At 46.5% G+C, this 15,362-nt stretch overlaps 1 protein-coding gene across 4 annotated transcripts in view; it reads left to right on the forward strand.

Annotated features, from left to right (window-relative positions):
* The window catches only part of LOC149357316 (protein zer-1 homolog), a 130,252-nt gene that overhangs the window by 61,479 nt on the left and 53,411 nt on the right, over positions 1 to 15,362 (forward strand). For 3 of the 4 annotated variants that reach the window (XR_016291805.1, XM_089584531.1, XM_089584532.1), the window contains 3 exons: positions 1,837 to 1,899; positions 3,338 to 3,392; positions 8,314 to 8,367. Coding sequence is in view for 3 of the 4 variants with exons in the window: in XM_089584531.1 (XP_089440657.1) it covers positions 1,837 to 1,899; positions 3,338 to 3,392; positions 8,314 to 8,367 (172 nt within the window). In the remaining variant the exon portion in view is untranslated. The remainder of the gene's footprint in view (positions 1 to 1,836; positions 1,900 to 3,337; positions 3,393 to 8,313; positions 8,368 to 15,362) is intronic. The other variant, XM_089584534.1, reaches the window with a different exon arrangement.

The raw sequence follows: 15,362 nt of genomic DNA on the forward strand, positions 1-15,362 counted from the left end.
TAAATAGTTTCATTCGAAGATAATATAGCCGCAAAATAAGCCCGCAGAAATAAAAAATACGCGCGGACTATTTGCTACTACGGACTACTACGTATTACTCCGCCGATGGCAGAGCGGCAAGCCGCCACGGGACTGGGTGAAAGGCACTCCACGCGTTGGTCGACTCCGCCCACCGTACGAGGCAGAATTAAAAAAAAAGGGCGGGAGCTGGCCGTTAATTCGATTTAATTAGGGAAATCGGCCATACAGGGCAGTAAGTCGCAGTTTCTAAGAATGCTAGAAACGTGTAGATCGAGTTCCCGCGGCAAAAAGACAAGTTCAGGTTCCTCTTCAGTGCACCTTTAAGTGCCATGACTGGCGCCTCCTAGACTTCGTTTTACATTTTGCCACATTTTGTCCTGCGACTCATCCAAACTTCGAGAAGCAAGAACTTCATGTGGTGGTATGGCGGGCTGTTGGTACGGCAAATCGTTTGTTTGTACTCAATCCGCGCTCAGAAGTAGTTTTCACTTGGTGAAAATCACAGCCAGGGGGCCCAAACACTGAGCGCCTCACAGCCTTGTCTACGATTTTCAGTGCTACCACATCATTTCATACCACTTACTGTTTTCGTCCAAAAACATTCACCGGAGTGTCGACAAGAACGAGTGATACGAGGTGGAGTAATATGGTTTCACGGACGCACTACGCCTCCGCAGCGCTGCTTGCTATGTATGAAATGGAGTATAGGTTGGCTTCACTGCGTGACAACTGGTATGTCAAATGCCAGGTTCTCCGCATGACAGCGGTGTCACATTAAAAATAGGAATTCCAGTCCAATGGCTATCCGTAACCACATCTCACGTTCCCCTCGTCACACCGCACTGTTCGATGGATGCGAATTTTAGTGCCTTACTTTTGCACCGGATTTTCAATGGGGTGTTTTGACTATTCTGTGCAAGCATAATTCGGTATATTCCGCTTTTGAAATATCCGAAATTGACTGTAGTAGTGGCATTGCCTCAAAAGGCGTTGCCTCCGTCAGCTTTCATCTCCTTTTGCTTGTTGCCACACTTGCATGGCACAAGTGCATGGTGTAAATGTGGAGTTAGCATAGGGTGGTAGAGTTGATCCTCGATATTTTGAACATCTTGAAATTCACATGCAAAAATATCTCTACTATGTGCACATATAAAACTGCAGAAATGTGATATTTTGATATGTCAATTTGCAGTGCTCCCCTGCAAGGGATGCTTTTCCTTTTGCACTCCCATGATCACCTTTTGTTCCTCATTTTTTCCCACAGTAAGGAATTAGTTATATTCCTCTGCGTTCATGCTTGCCTCATTACCATCTCTGCGTTCATGCTTGCCTCATTACCGGTTTTCTGTGTGCCTTCACACAGTTTATTACAATGGTCACACCTGTTAGTCTGAACCTCTGATAAGCTGAACATAACTATGAGGTGCTGTCGTAATTGTAGCAGTGGCAAGTAGCTTCTGCCTCAGCACTTTTTCGAGCAGCTCTGTGCACTAGCTGAATGAATGTGTCTGAATGAAGTGAATGAAGCATTTTTACATATTGGAGCATTTGAATTTCTGGGCAACCCTGTGTATTGAAAATTGCGTGGACATTTTGTTGCAGCAAGATTAACAGGAGCCTAGCGTACACTGTCCTTGCTCATTATAAAATCCATGCCCCGGAAGAACTGCCTCTGCTTTGTGGTGTCCAGCTGGGAGGGTCACGAAGGCAGCATGCTTAAGAAAGAATGTATACAATTGGCCTCATTGTAGTGGCATTCCTGGGTGCCTACAAGTGTGACATTCTTTCTCTTTTTCTACTCTTTTTTTTTTTCAGTGCTTCTCTCTTCTATCTGGTAAAAGGCGAGGAAAGGGCGAACTTCAGCGTCAGCATTCGGAGGTGAGTGACTGCTCCCGAGTATTTCGAATTTTATTGATATTTGGTCTGTTTCTGTGCCATGTAATTTTAAATTAGTGGTTGGCCGGTATTAGCGAAGCATTGACTTGTGGTGGCAACTTCTCCCTTGTCTTGCGAGGGGACAGATTCATGCAGCACTTGCATTCCTGAACGGTGCCATTACCTGCGTTCAAAGTCAAGTCATGGTCTTTCTTATGTTATCTCAGGTACTAGATGTCAGGGCCACAACCGATATTGGTTTCTGCCCATTCGGCACATGCTGCCTTGGTGGCCTACTATGCATACCTGTCAGGGTTTCACAATCTGGTGGCATTTATTGCCATGGGATTGTTTGCTGCAAGAGCGACATGTGCATGTCAGGGCAGTGCTGCCAAACAAATACTAATGACATTGGTAGCAGCGCAAAGCAAGGCGAGGACAAGACACAAGTAAAAAACACGTTTCCATCGGAATGTGGCTGCCGCGGCCTTGTTCATACCTGAGACGGAGTTCCCTGGTTCGAACCCGGCCGCAGCGGCCGCATTTCGATGGAGGTGAAACACACAAAGTGCCCGTATACTATGCGATGCCAGTGCACGTTAAAGATGCCCAGGTGGTCGAAATTATTTCCGGAGACCTCCACTACGGCACCTCTTTCTTTTTTTCCTCTTTCACTCCCACCTTCCTTCCTCCCTCTCCTTACGGTGCGGTTCGGGTGTCCACAGAGTTGTGAGACAATTACTGCGCCATTTTCCTTTCGTAAAAAAAAATTTTTCAGTTTTCAATTTTGTGCTGCTACGAAAGTGGTTTCATGGCAACCAGCCCGACATCTTGTTGTATTCAGATACCAGGGATGACTATTTCAACCGCAGTGCTGTGTTTGTCTTTTCCTCACTGTTCCCAGTTTTTACTGTGAAAAAGTGGAAGTCCATTTTAAACATGGTTGCAGCTTAATATCAAATTCAAATGGGCATGCTGTTGCTGCTGCTGCAAGGTTCATTTTAAGGATATGTCTAGGCAGTTCTATTCTTTGTGCAACTTATTGCAGCATTTCCACTTGGGAGTTATAATATTCCTGTCATTGTTTCAAATTTTCCACTGTGGCTTGAAAAAATTTACTTCAATTCTGGATGGTTCCTGCCGGTTGTTACACAGGGCAGGGCTTGTACAAGTTTGCATCTTTAATCGTTATCCTTATGAGAGGCTTGCCAGGCCGGTGCTAATTTGTAGTAAAATGCAGGTCATTGCATGAATAGGGGATGTATAATCGGGGTTCAACTGTACTTTAAAAAAAACAACGTTAAAATGTTGGTTGTTTTTGGGAGGAAAACAGTACATACAAGCAACTGTTTTCCAATGGCTAGAGTTTGATGGCTTACCTGCTGGACACTTCCTGCTCAACTGGACCATTGTGTAAGAGGTATACGTTTCTTGTCAACAGGAGAATTATCAAGTGCTTGCTGGATGCCATGGGCTTCCATCGAACTGATACCACGGTGAGTGCTGGCTGAGACCTGAGGCAGTCAGAATGCTAATTTGGAAGCAAAGCTGACAGTGGATCCCACTAGTGATGAACCTTGCCGTCTTACAGTATGCATGTGGTATGTTTTGCCGCAAGTTGAGTCAACGCGTTGGACTTGGGATATGCTCTCCTGCATGATGCATTTTTAGGTAATTCGTGTGCATGGCTGTTAGCCCAGTTAAGTTCAGATTCAGGCTGGCATGTTTGTGAATTTTTTCACCCGAGCTGAAAAAAAAAGGAAATTAAAATGAATGTATGCACCGTAGTCACCACTACGATTGGTAGTGTCCTGTGGCTTGTACGTTTTTCTAGTTCGTAGACGAACAGATAGTCTGGAATCAGTAAGATAGCAGTGAAAAGGAGATGCACCATATTACACTGTCCTTTTTTCCTCGCTCTCTTGTTTTCTGCACTGCTCGTTTTGAGACAGAACAGAGTCGAAATTCATGGACATGGTCTGAAGAAACGACTCTGCAGCTGTGATATGCATGTTACCAAGATTGTGGAAGCTCTCTGGCTCTGGACATCATTTATTCTTTCCCTGCATCTCTCTCTAATGTTGTCTTCCGCACTTCCACTCATTGTGTCTCTCCTCCTTGTTATCGTTTGTCTTCACCAACACTGAATATATGTACTTGATATATGTACTTGATATATGTACTTGATCACTGCACTCTCCAGGGCTTGTGTCTTCATTCCTCTAGGGGTGGTGTGGGAAGATGTGTGCCTTGACAGTAGACGGTGTTCAGTATTGCCCTCTGTCTTACTTTATTGTGAAGCAAGTATGGACCCACCACGAATGGCAGTTTTGAATCAATGCCCATCACTACGATGATTGTAAAGTTGTACCTCTTGGTTCATTATTGGGAACTGTGGATTGATGGCACTCGTCACAGTTCCTTTTCTTTGTTTTCTGGTAGTTGTGTTTCTGCAGTGGGGCCATCTTTCCTTTTACAGTGGGATTTGAGGCCAAATTCTTGGTTCTAATCAAACAGCTGTTCTTCACATTTTAGTTGACGGGACGACTGTGCCACGACCACGACAACCTACAAGGATCAGCTGACTGTCGAAGTAGCTGCCACGTGTTCACCAAGATCATCCGCCCATATGCGTCACCTACAGTGCAAGCGCTATGATTGCCGGTTGTAGCGGCCCTCCTGGATTTGCTAAAAAGACCGACGATCATCTGTCGACTGGGATTTGAGGCCGAATGCTTGGTTCTAATCAAACTGCTATTTTTCACATTTTAGTAGGCTGGACAACTATGCTGCGACCATGACAGCCTACGAGGATAAGCTGACTGGCGACTGTTCATGGCAGGTACTTGCTGCCATGTGTTCATTAGGATTGTCTGCCCGTGCACATCACCCACAGTGCAAGTGCTATCATTGCCGGATGGAGCGCCTCTCCTGGATTTGTATAAAAAGACCGACGATCACCTGTCGAGGGGGATTCGCGGCCAAATTCTAGGTTCTGGTCAAACTGCTGTTTTAAAGTGAAAGCTTTACTACGTCATGTTCCACGAGTTTCAGTGACTGCGTCGCTTTGACCTTCAGCCGCTCCGGAGCTGCGCTGGCTCGACCATGTGACTAGTCACGCCACTCGCCACGGTGGTTCCGCCGCCGGTGCCACCGCGCACGCGCTCTCCCGCTGTCAGACCACGTGACCTGTCGCGCGCTTGGCCGCGGTTTAAAGAGGAGCGCACCGCTCGTCCAGGCCGTGCACACTTTGCTGTGGATCTGAGTGAAGCTGGGCCTCCTCGGACCGCTACGCAGAGGACCTTGCATTGTCGTCAGCAAGCGACATCTGACCACCCTGCAGATATTGACCGCTTTTGATTTGTATAACTAGGTTTAGAAGAGTTAAACCTTCAGTAATTGTTTTTTTTTTCGCATTTTAAATGAGTTTGTCGTAATTACATAGCTTCTGTAGACAACTACCTATGTTTTGGCTGCAAATACCAGCTGTGTGTTGCTTTTTGAGCAGTTAATCCTGGGTGTTTATCTCTGCGCGTAGTGCACTTGGATAGGTTGTGTTGCTCTATTTGACAGGGCAACTGTGTCACTGTCACTAGTATGGCTTCGCCCAGGGTCAGTTACTGCTAACTTGCGTGGAGGCAGTCGGCTGACCTGAGCCATGTTCTGCATATGGCTCCTGCTAATAGGTGCTGGTGACATTGTGACATATCCCGGCCTTGACAAGGTGGATCAAGTTCTCTCTGCTATTAAGGAAATGGCATTATTCAGTGAAAGGTTTCAAAGAGACATCCTTGGAAAGGTCAGAGACGTGCAGTTGAGCGTTATGGGAATCAAACGGTGCTTATCTAAACTAGAAGAAAACTGATGCTGTCAGTGATGTTTCTAAGGAGGTCAACAACCTGGACTCAATGCTGAAAGAATGCCAAGACAAACTTCAAAGTGTAGAGACAAGACAATCTCAACAGTCTAGCATATTTGTTGACGACCTCAGTAACAGAATGCACCAAAACAACTTGATCTTGAAAGGAATTGATGAAGAAACAACTGAAACATGGAAAGATACCGAAGAAGTTGTAAAAAATTTTGTAACCAAATTTTTAGGAATTTCAGCTGGTGAAATCAAGCGTGCCCACAGAATAGGAGAGTGAAGGGAGGACAGCATCCTTTCGATAAGTGTAAAATTCTTAAATTTTAAAGATAAGACTAGCGTTCTAAAAAATGCTTCCAAGCTCAGAAATCTTGAATCTGCTTTGGTTTGGATAGAGGAGGACTTTTTGCCTAGGGTGCCATTTATTAGGAATCAGCTTAGAGACTTAGTTCGAAGTACTCAAAATCTATATGAAAAATATATTGTTCTATTCGACAAACTGCTCCTGAATAATACACTACTCATTTAACTGTGTTACTAGAGAGGTGACTGCTCTTCTCAAGCACAACACTAAAGAAGTGTCTGCTCTTTCGGGACGCCACGCTACCACTCCGGACCACTGACTACCACATAAATGCATGAAATCAATGTTGTCAATTTTGGTGTCAAAACTTCCGCAGCCTCTTTCCAAAACAAGACAATTTCTGTTCATATGTTGAAACATGCTCAACTGACCTTGTGTTGGGCACAGACACTTGGTGATCTCCCAATACTGCTAATTCCAAACTGTTCTTGTCTGCTCGGTTCTCATTATTTAGGAAGACCGTGCTGTTTCGTGTGGTGGTAGGGTGTTGATCACTGCTAGGAAAAGCCTGCAAGCATATCTTGTTGGCATGGGAGCATGTCTTGGAATTTTATGCGGGGCGTTACGTCTGGGGACCTGCTATGCCCACCTGATTCGCTTGAGGGATTCCCTGGTTGATGCTTGTTGGGCTAGTTGGTTGAACATGACTTCAGTGGCAGTGCACGTAGAAAGGAGGGGCGGGATAGGACACAAGAGTAAACAGCACTCTTTACTCTTGTGTCCTATCCCGTCCCTTCTTTCTACGTGCGCTGCCACTGAAGTCATGAATTCCTGGAACACCTGAATAAATAAATCTCTTTCAGCGAGCAATGTTTACAACTCCCACTTCATGGTTGGTTGGTCACTAGGTTGCTTCCAAAAGCCACTGAGCACGTGCTGCACTCAAGGCTAGGTGTGATTGAATGGTTGTGGTGAGAAATGTCTGCTTCCAGTGCCCTCTTTCATCCACCTTTGAAGTTTTGACTACTGCAGGGTGCTGTACATATTCAAGTTGCGGATAGCTCTCTCTGCAAGGGAATTCGCCTCTGGATTGTGTGGCACCGGGAAATGTAGTTCGATGCTTCTTTATTGCGCTCAAAGACAGTTTCTTGCTAAGGAAAGCTGGTTCACGTGTCTTGGGTTTGCGATGACTGTCTACTGGAGCCTTAGCTTTGGGGATGACGGCCTCTTGCGGTAACCACCGCCTGTGGCAGAGCCATAGAGTCCTTGCCATCCACTTCATAACCAGCGATGAGCACACGACCATATTGCCGTACTAGATGAAGCTTGACTCGCATGTTGTCGTTCTGAATCATGTCAGCTGCACTACATATAAAGACAGCGTTGTATTCACCAGCACTATATACTGGGTCGCTACGCAGGTGGCTGGTGTAGTTGCGCCGTTGTGCACGCTACCTTCATGCTTGTGGCACTGCTTCCTCCTAGAAAAATGACCTCCTTGTGGAGCGGAGACCGCTGGTGGCCATAAATAGGCATACTGCCTCTGTCAGCCCATGCTACATGTGATGTCCTGCTGCTTTGGCACCAAGAATGCACTTCCCTCCCACGGTTTAGTCAGACTCACCTGAACCTCTTTTTGGGGTTTATAGCTTTCCTGAAAGGTTATGGGAACCTCAGGGAAAGCAGCCACTTGTTCCACTGTGGCCATAAGGCTGGGGGAGCCACTTCAGCTGCATAGTGCTCAAGCTGGCTTTGAATAAATGGCTGACCAAACACAATGCGATGCTGCACGTTAACCTGGGGTAATGCCATGAGGCCTGGTTGGGCTAATAGGGCATCATCCTTTTGTGATCCATTAATGTCTGAGGAGGCATCCACATGGAGAGGACCAGAGGCGTTAAAGACTTGGTGTCTTCTTTGTAGACTACGGTTAGTGGACAGCTATGTAGTGCCTGCATATTTGGTTGAACCGAGTCCTGTGTGGTGCAGGCATTCGCTGAATGTAAGGTGCTACTACAATGTGCATTGTGGTGGCCACAGGCCATATGATCTTGAGCGAATGTTTGGCTTCTGAAGGGCTGACATATGTGAGCCTGATCAGCCAGCATGCTAGCGGTTGGCCTAGCTGCCTGTGTCACGCTGTACACGTGGAAACAACTTGGCCAGTGTGTTGACGCTGCTGATGGAACAGGCTGCGTGTAAAAAAGAAATACCACAATTGCCCCTTTTGCTACCACTGTTGTAGATGCTGAGGAATGGCTGCCTGACGATGATCCACTTCAAGATTCCGCAGGATGTGGTGAGTAGCACAAGTGGGGTGGGGCTTTGTTACGGCACAGACCAGAGGGAGGGCAGTGAGCTGTAGGCTGGGGTCATTTGCTCAGCTGAGGCAATATCCAGCTAAATTTTGCTGGCTATTTGGCTTTGAAAAACAGCCATCTATGTCTAACGTAGGTAGTATTGTGCAATTTTCGATGTCAATACAAATTGATGACATTTCATTTTTCGTGGAAAAGATATTTTTCAGTGGTGTGCGAATTTTGAAATTTTGAATTGTTCTCTAATTGATTTCATTCATGCTGCACTTTACTGTTCAAATTGGTTGAGTTTATCTCGACAAATTATCTCAACTCGGAACAGCAATCCAGTTGCTCTTGCCTTGTTTGTGCGATTGTCAACACGTCGCACAGGCTTGCTTTTGGTAGTGCGAAACGTTGCATCTGCATGCTGCTGAATACCTGGTGGGACTGTCCAAAACATGAGCTGATGGCCGTTGTGATTTCATCACAGCCACTCCACATTAAGAACCAAGTGCTTCATTACATGCAGCACTGCGTACCTGTGCTGTGAAGTATGTGGTATATATGCCATGGCATGGTTGTCAGAGTGCACACGTACCTTGGTGGGTGCACTAGTTGAAAAAGGAAATGGGCCCAAGTACCGGCTACAAGGTCATATCGGGAGGCTCTGCATGAATAAGCGAATGATAGCTGGGAGGGCAGAGCCACAGCTTAAAGGTGCACTAAAGAGGATCCTGAGCTTGTCCTTTCATCACGGGAACTTGATTTACATGCTCTGAGCACTCTTAGAAACTTCAGATTATAGACCTGTGCAGCCGAATCGGATTAAGCGTCCTGGCTCCCGCTTTATTTTTTAGCTGACCCCCGAGAGTAGGAAGAGTCAAGCGACGCGTGGAGTGCCTTTCAGCCAGGCGAGTGATGGCTTCACTTACACTTTTATTTTGTTTTTTAGGTTTCCGTGAATAAATAGCTTCAGTTGTAGACAACATAGCCGCAAATTTGGCTCACAGAAATAAAAATACATGTGGACTTTTCACTTTCACAGATCACTCCGCAAATTACTACGTATCACTCTGCCGATGGCAGACTGGCAAGCCACCTCGCGACAGGCTGAAAGGCACATCATGTGTTGGTTGACTCCTCCTACTCTCTGAGGTTAGTTAAAAAAATATAAAAGGCGGAAGCCGGGATGTTTGATCCAATTTAATAGAGAAATCGGCCGCACAGGACAATAATTCAAAGTTTCTAAGAATGCTTGGAGCCTGTAGATGCAGTTCCCGTGGTAAAAAGGTGAGCTCATAATCCTCTTTAGTGCACCTTTAAGTGCCAAAGCTGTGCTTTCACAGCGTGCAGATAGCCTGTGTGGTTTCAATTTAACGTGCATTAGAGCCCTCTCACCACATTGGTTATGAAGCTCTCACTTTAAAATTTCAAGACTAGGGGTGTGCGAATATATGAAATTGTGAATGGTTTGTCAGTAGTAGTTGCTGTTAAGATTCAATTTACACTGCACTTTTACTAAAAGTATTCGAACCTCTCAAATGAACAGTCTGCTTACTTTTATTGACCGTATTTTCATGGCAGAAATCAAGAGCTCTTTCCACAAGTAAACATATACACTGGTATGCTGCTGAGAATTATGCACCCAAAGCCGATTACCGCTGTTCGAGTGCAACATTCATGGCACAGCAGGCATTGAGGGAATCTGCCAGACTTTTAAAGAACGAAACAAAGGCCTTTACGTCTTGTGGGTTTCTACGTGGACACAGGCCACCACCCACCGCGGGTTCGAGCTTCGCGCGAGCCAAGGGCCCCGATCAGCCGTCACCACACACACACTGGGACACCGATGCGGTGCACTCAACCTCCGCTGGGAGGAGAGCGATTCGCCGCAAAGAAATAGGCCTCCAAGTTCACAAAGGAGACGTTTATTCACGTCGTCCTTCAGCAGTACACACACACTCAATCGTCAGCCCGTCCCGGGGGCGCGCGAGGAGCAAGGCTCCGCTGCGCGCACGAAGCGACTCGAGTAATGCGCGCCGCTAACACGCCGCTGCAGGAGAATGTCCCCGCGGCAGTGCTGTGATCTCTCTCTCGTGTCGACCGTTGGGCCGGTTGCGAGAGAGAGTGGGCAATCAACACAAGGTACGCCTGTCGGAGGTCGCTGGACCCCGCTGGACAGGCTCGAGCCGCTGCAGGTCAGAGGACACGTGCGGGCGAGCTCGAGTAAGCACTGGTCCGAACGGCAAAGGCCGGCACGGACAAAACAGTAGCGTACGCACCTTACGATGTCTCGGAGGGATCCCTCTCTGGGCCCCGCTCGGACGGTCGCGCGGTGCGCGGCCGCCCAGAGCGGGTCCCGAATTCCCGCCAAAAGGCACCAATGGCAAAGGCCGTTGGGGAGCCGGGGCGGAGCTGTGGCTAAATGACAGTGATTAGTCACCCAGCCGCCTCTCCACCGCCTGAGGCGGGAGCAAGGGAAAGAGGAGAAACAACGCGGGAGGCCGGCACAGCCGCGCAAAGGCGACGGCGGAAAGCCAGGATTCCCACAGTCTTCAATGTTCTATAACATTTCCTTAGGACGATGCGTCAGATTCGCGCTTGGTGTGTAGATTTGCTATCTCTGGCGATGAGTTTCTGACTGCTCTGCCACCGCAATGATATGTGATGCTCTGTGCTAGTTGAATATTTGTGGCTCAGAGGTTCCATTGGTCGGCCATTGTGGCATTGTAACTTTGTTTATTTCCTTTTTATGTTCCCTAAGTTGGGGGCTGATTTGCATGACACATCTACCAATGTGCAAGTAAATACGGCATGGTGTGCTTTTGTCTCAGCATAATATTTGATCATAACACTAGGGATAACTTTTCACTTCTATTTTCGGCGAAAAAAAGAAACGCGCATTGCGTTTGAGTAAATATGGCACATTCCAAGAGGAGAAATTTTAGGCTTGTGAAGGTTTTTTTTTTTTTTGCAGAAAAAATAACTCTTTGTATTCCACTCAGTCCTATCCATCCATATAAATAGAACCCTTCGTTTTCAGGTAAAATCTGATTTTGCCCTCTTCTTGCATCTCAAGCAGATTTTGCAGTTCAGGGGAAACCTGACAGTAATTTACCCAAAGAGGCACTTCCAAGGAAATGCATTTTGTGAGCGCAAAAGGCTCTGAATAACACATGGAAACTAGTGGATATCTAGAACCCATTTTAGAGATGGTTTTAAGCCATTTTTATTGCCTGTCGTGTGTAGGGCCACTTTACCTTATGATCTGTTAAAAAATTGCAGCCGATTTTACTTGGGCAAATGCGAAGTATGTGCGCTAGCACATCAGATTTCATTTTGCCTTTGGTTCGAGGCTAGGGTCTCAAGGTCGAGACTTCAGGCAAAGACCGGCGAAGGCGGTGGCTGGGGACCTCAGTGGTAGTGCACTATAAAATTTTTGGACCGCTTAACGCACCTTAAGAGGGCACTGCGATATCGATGTGTTCCGGATCCATTGTGCATGGGTGGAAGTTGATAAGGATGACAACGTGCAATGCACGGCGCGAGAGAGTCGCAGTTAAACACGAGGGTTGATGGTTATGGCTATAGCATAGTGCTCTTGTGCAGTGGGCAGCAAAGGTGATCGGTTTGCACTGCTACGGTTTCGAAACCTAGGCGTGGCGCTGTCTCGGCCATATGTATTTTATTTCTGCAGGTCTAGCTGCCTTCAGACTGACAACGGGTTTTTTTCGAGATCGAATAAGCCTTAGTGGTAGCGCATTAAAGGTTTCCATTGAAACAAGGGGCTGGAGAGCAGTTATTGATCTCGCGTTTCAGTGGCATCATTGTACCGAGCGCTGCCAATGCTAACGATGCCCTGATCCAGGACTCTAGGGCATTTCAAATGGCTGCTGTGATGTGGAATGTCTTCGCATTGTACGCGTAAAGGCAGGTGAGTGTAGTGCAGGCTCATAACTATGGTACTGTATTCAACTAGAAAGAGATGTTGGATTTAGCAAAAAATTTCTTGGTGAAAACTGCCATTTTTAGGCTGTTCATAGAAACTAGGCATGTGCGAATATTCGATAATTTAAAATATTTGGTCGAATAGTAAAGTATTAAATATTCGATTTGATCCGAATGTTTGGTATTTGAAGTTTTGAAGTGTTCATCTTGAGCGAATAAGGTTTCTGGAACTCTTGCTGCGCGTGGTTTGGGTTCAGCATACCTCCTCCAGAATGGCACCGTGGCGCGTGTGCAACCAAAGCCCCGACTCCGCTCTGTGTGTCTGCGCTCCCGCGCGTATGCCAGAGCTGGTCTGCGCATGCTCATGGCTACACATGCTTGCAGGCGAAAGCGTGGCGGCCAGATCTGTACCTGCCACGTGTCTGTGGGCGCACTACCCGTGCTGCGCACTCGCCGTAACCGGCACAGTGGTATGCATAAATAGAGAGATATAGCTTAGCGCGATCTGCTTCTGTGCACCGCCAGCGTGCACACGTGCTGATTGGTCCCGACGGGGCAGGCACGCAAACAGCTGGCCTTGTGCCATCAAGGTGATCTGCGGATGCACAGTAGCAGGCCAGCAGAAACAGAACACACTATGCTAAATCTCCACAATCAGAGGACTCGCAGCTCTCTTGACTTCCCTGGAATGAGTCTGAGTTGACTGCCAGTGCCGCAGCCACTCTTCGCAGGAAATTTGGTAAACAAGCGTAATGGTGCAAGCAAGAAGGGGAGTCAGCAAGAAAGGGAACTAGCGTGAGACGCATGGGATTGGGTGCCCCTTTCCGACGCCTGATGCGGGATGGTACTGGGCACGCGTGTACATCTAGCAGGTGTCATGGAGTCCCAGCTGTGCAAATAGCTCAAAAACAACAGCTGCACGTTGACACTATCACAGTTAAGAGCAGCCCTACATATAGGTTGGCACTGCATGTAGGTCGGTTTTGCCAATTTCTGATGGCCATTTTTGCAGGAAGTTGACACAGCTTCAATGAGTGTGACAAAGCTTCAATGCATTCTCTCTCTCTCTCTTCTTTTTTTTTCAGGTAATATAACCTTATGTGTTCGAAAAATACATGATTTTAATGCCCGTTGTGCCATTCAACCTTTTTTGTTTGTCAGAAGTATTCAAAATGTTCGCTCTGAAATTATTTGAAGAAAATTGCTGTTCTCTTCGAATTCGCGTCGAACCAAAATATCGCTATTCGCACATGCTTGATAGAAACGATAGGCACAAATGAAGTGTCTTGTATTTTCACTGGTAAAAGCAACCCGACAAAACCCGAAACATTGAATTATTTTTTGAAAAACACATTTGTACCCGATTTATACCTCATGCAAAAGCACCAGGTTTTTACTCCCTGAATTCTGAGAAAAAAAAGTGAAGACAAAGGACCTTATTAGTCAAGTGTAGTATACCGGATGAGTGGGGTATTTGAGAACACACAATGTTGACTTCAGGTACACAACTATATCTCCAACAACAATAGACAAATTTTCATCAAGTTTTGGGAATTTCTTCTGTTACTGTTTATTTCCAGAACTACTCAGTGAACCCGCCATCTACAGCAATAATAGAGATGTTGGCCACTGAGTGAGCAATGGCGGCTTTCAGCTAGTCTTTTGTGTTATGTAGCTGTTTGTTGACCTCCCTGTCAATGACGCTTTGGACATAGTAGTCCAGCAGATTAAAATTTTCGAGAACCAGGAGGCCACAAGTTTGGAGTGACATGGTCGTGGAAGTTGTCAGCCAGCCACTTCGGGTAACGCAGGCATTGTGGGCGGAACCGGAATCTTGTTGAAAGCCATAAGGTCTTCTTTTTGAAACAGTCCGTGTCCAGGGCTTTGTATTACAACGGTGTCAAGCACCTCCACATGTGCAGCAGCATTTATGCGGAATCCTCCTGCAAAAGTGTGTGCTGGGATGATGTCACCCTCATTGTTGACGACAGCTAGCACCATCACAGACAGCGGAAAATTTGTGTGCATCACTGTAGGCACCTCATCAGTGCTTGCACAAAGCTACCTGTCATTACAGCAGTTAACTTTTTGGTCTTGGTCAGAGTTGTTTTCATCTAAAAAGCCAGGGCATTCCATGCTGCTCAGGCTTCTTCAGCTTGCTTAGCAAGCGCTTGGACCGAAGGAGACAATTCTCCCGAGTTCTGTCGGACATGAATTGCCCCCTCCTCATGACGTAGGAATGATACCTTACTTCCTCGGGTACAGTGAGCCTGGCAGTCAACTCTGCGACTTGTAGCTCCTTTGCAATGGCCCTCACCGATTTTGCTGGGTCACTCACGATGACCACAGAATGTGCTTTTTCCTTTTCGCTACAGATGCCATGTCACCGTCAAAGCACGTCAGTTCTTTTCAAACCTTGTAAATGAAAGACTTCGCTATGTTCAGAAAGGTGGCAATTTCCAAGTCACTCTGGTGCGCGGCCGGGGCGACGAGGACGACATGACGTTTCATTTCCTGCGTCAACTTGTGCTTTTCCATCTTGGAACAAACTGCACAGATTGAATGATAAGGTTTCAATATACAAGAAGCTGAATGCCTAGATAGATGTGGGGAGATTGCTGCTGCCTATGGTGATAGGGAATAGTGTCCTCGAATACCTGGAGCACCCGGCATATCCACTCCAAGTGATGTAGCTGGAGTGTACGCAGGGCATTGAAGTTTGAACATAGCATGGTGCCACTGTTGCTTGCAGTGCTACTTTTGTTTGCAAATTTAAAGTATAAATTTTTGCCAAAACCAAATTTTGCCCTCATCATTGTTATCGAAAGGTCTTCAAAAATATGCCTTTTTTTTTTTACTCACCTCTAAAAAGTTCAGGAATTCTAAAATTTCCTGTTCATCTGAACTAGTCATACATTCAAGTGTTTCCAAATGCGGAAATAATAAACGTACACTCGCCAAGGTATGAGGAATGTAAATAAGAGGTGATGTTTTGGGTCTGGTATTGGTCGCCAGTTCACAGTGAGCGCTGGAAACAACAGCCGTG

This window comes from Amblyomma mixtum, chromosome 3 (genome assembly GCF_055824585.1).
Source record: "Amblyomma mixtum isolate Tamu chromosome 3, ASM5582458v1, whole genome shotgun sequence".
Classification (NCBI taxonomy): Eukaryota; Metazoa; Arthropoda; class Arachnida; order Ixodida; family Ixodidae; genus Amblyomma; species Amblyomma mixtum.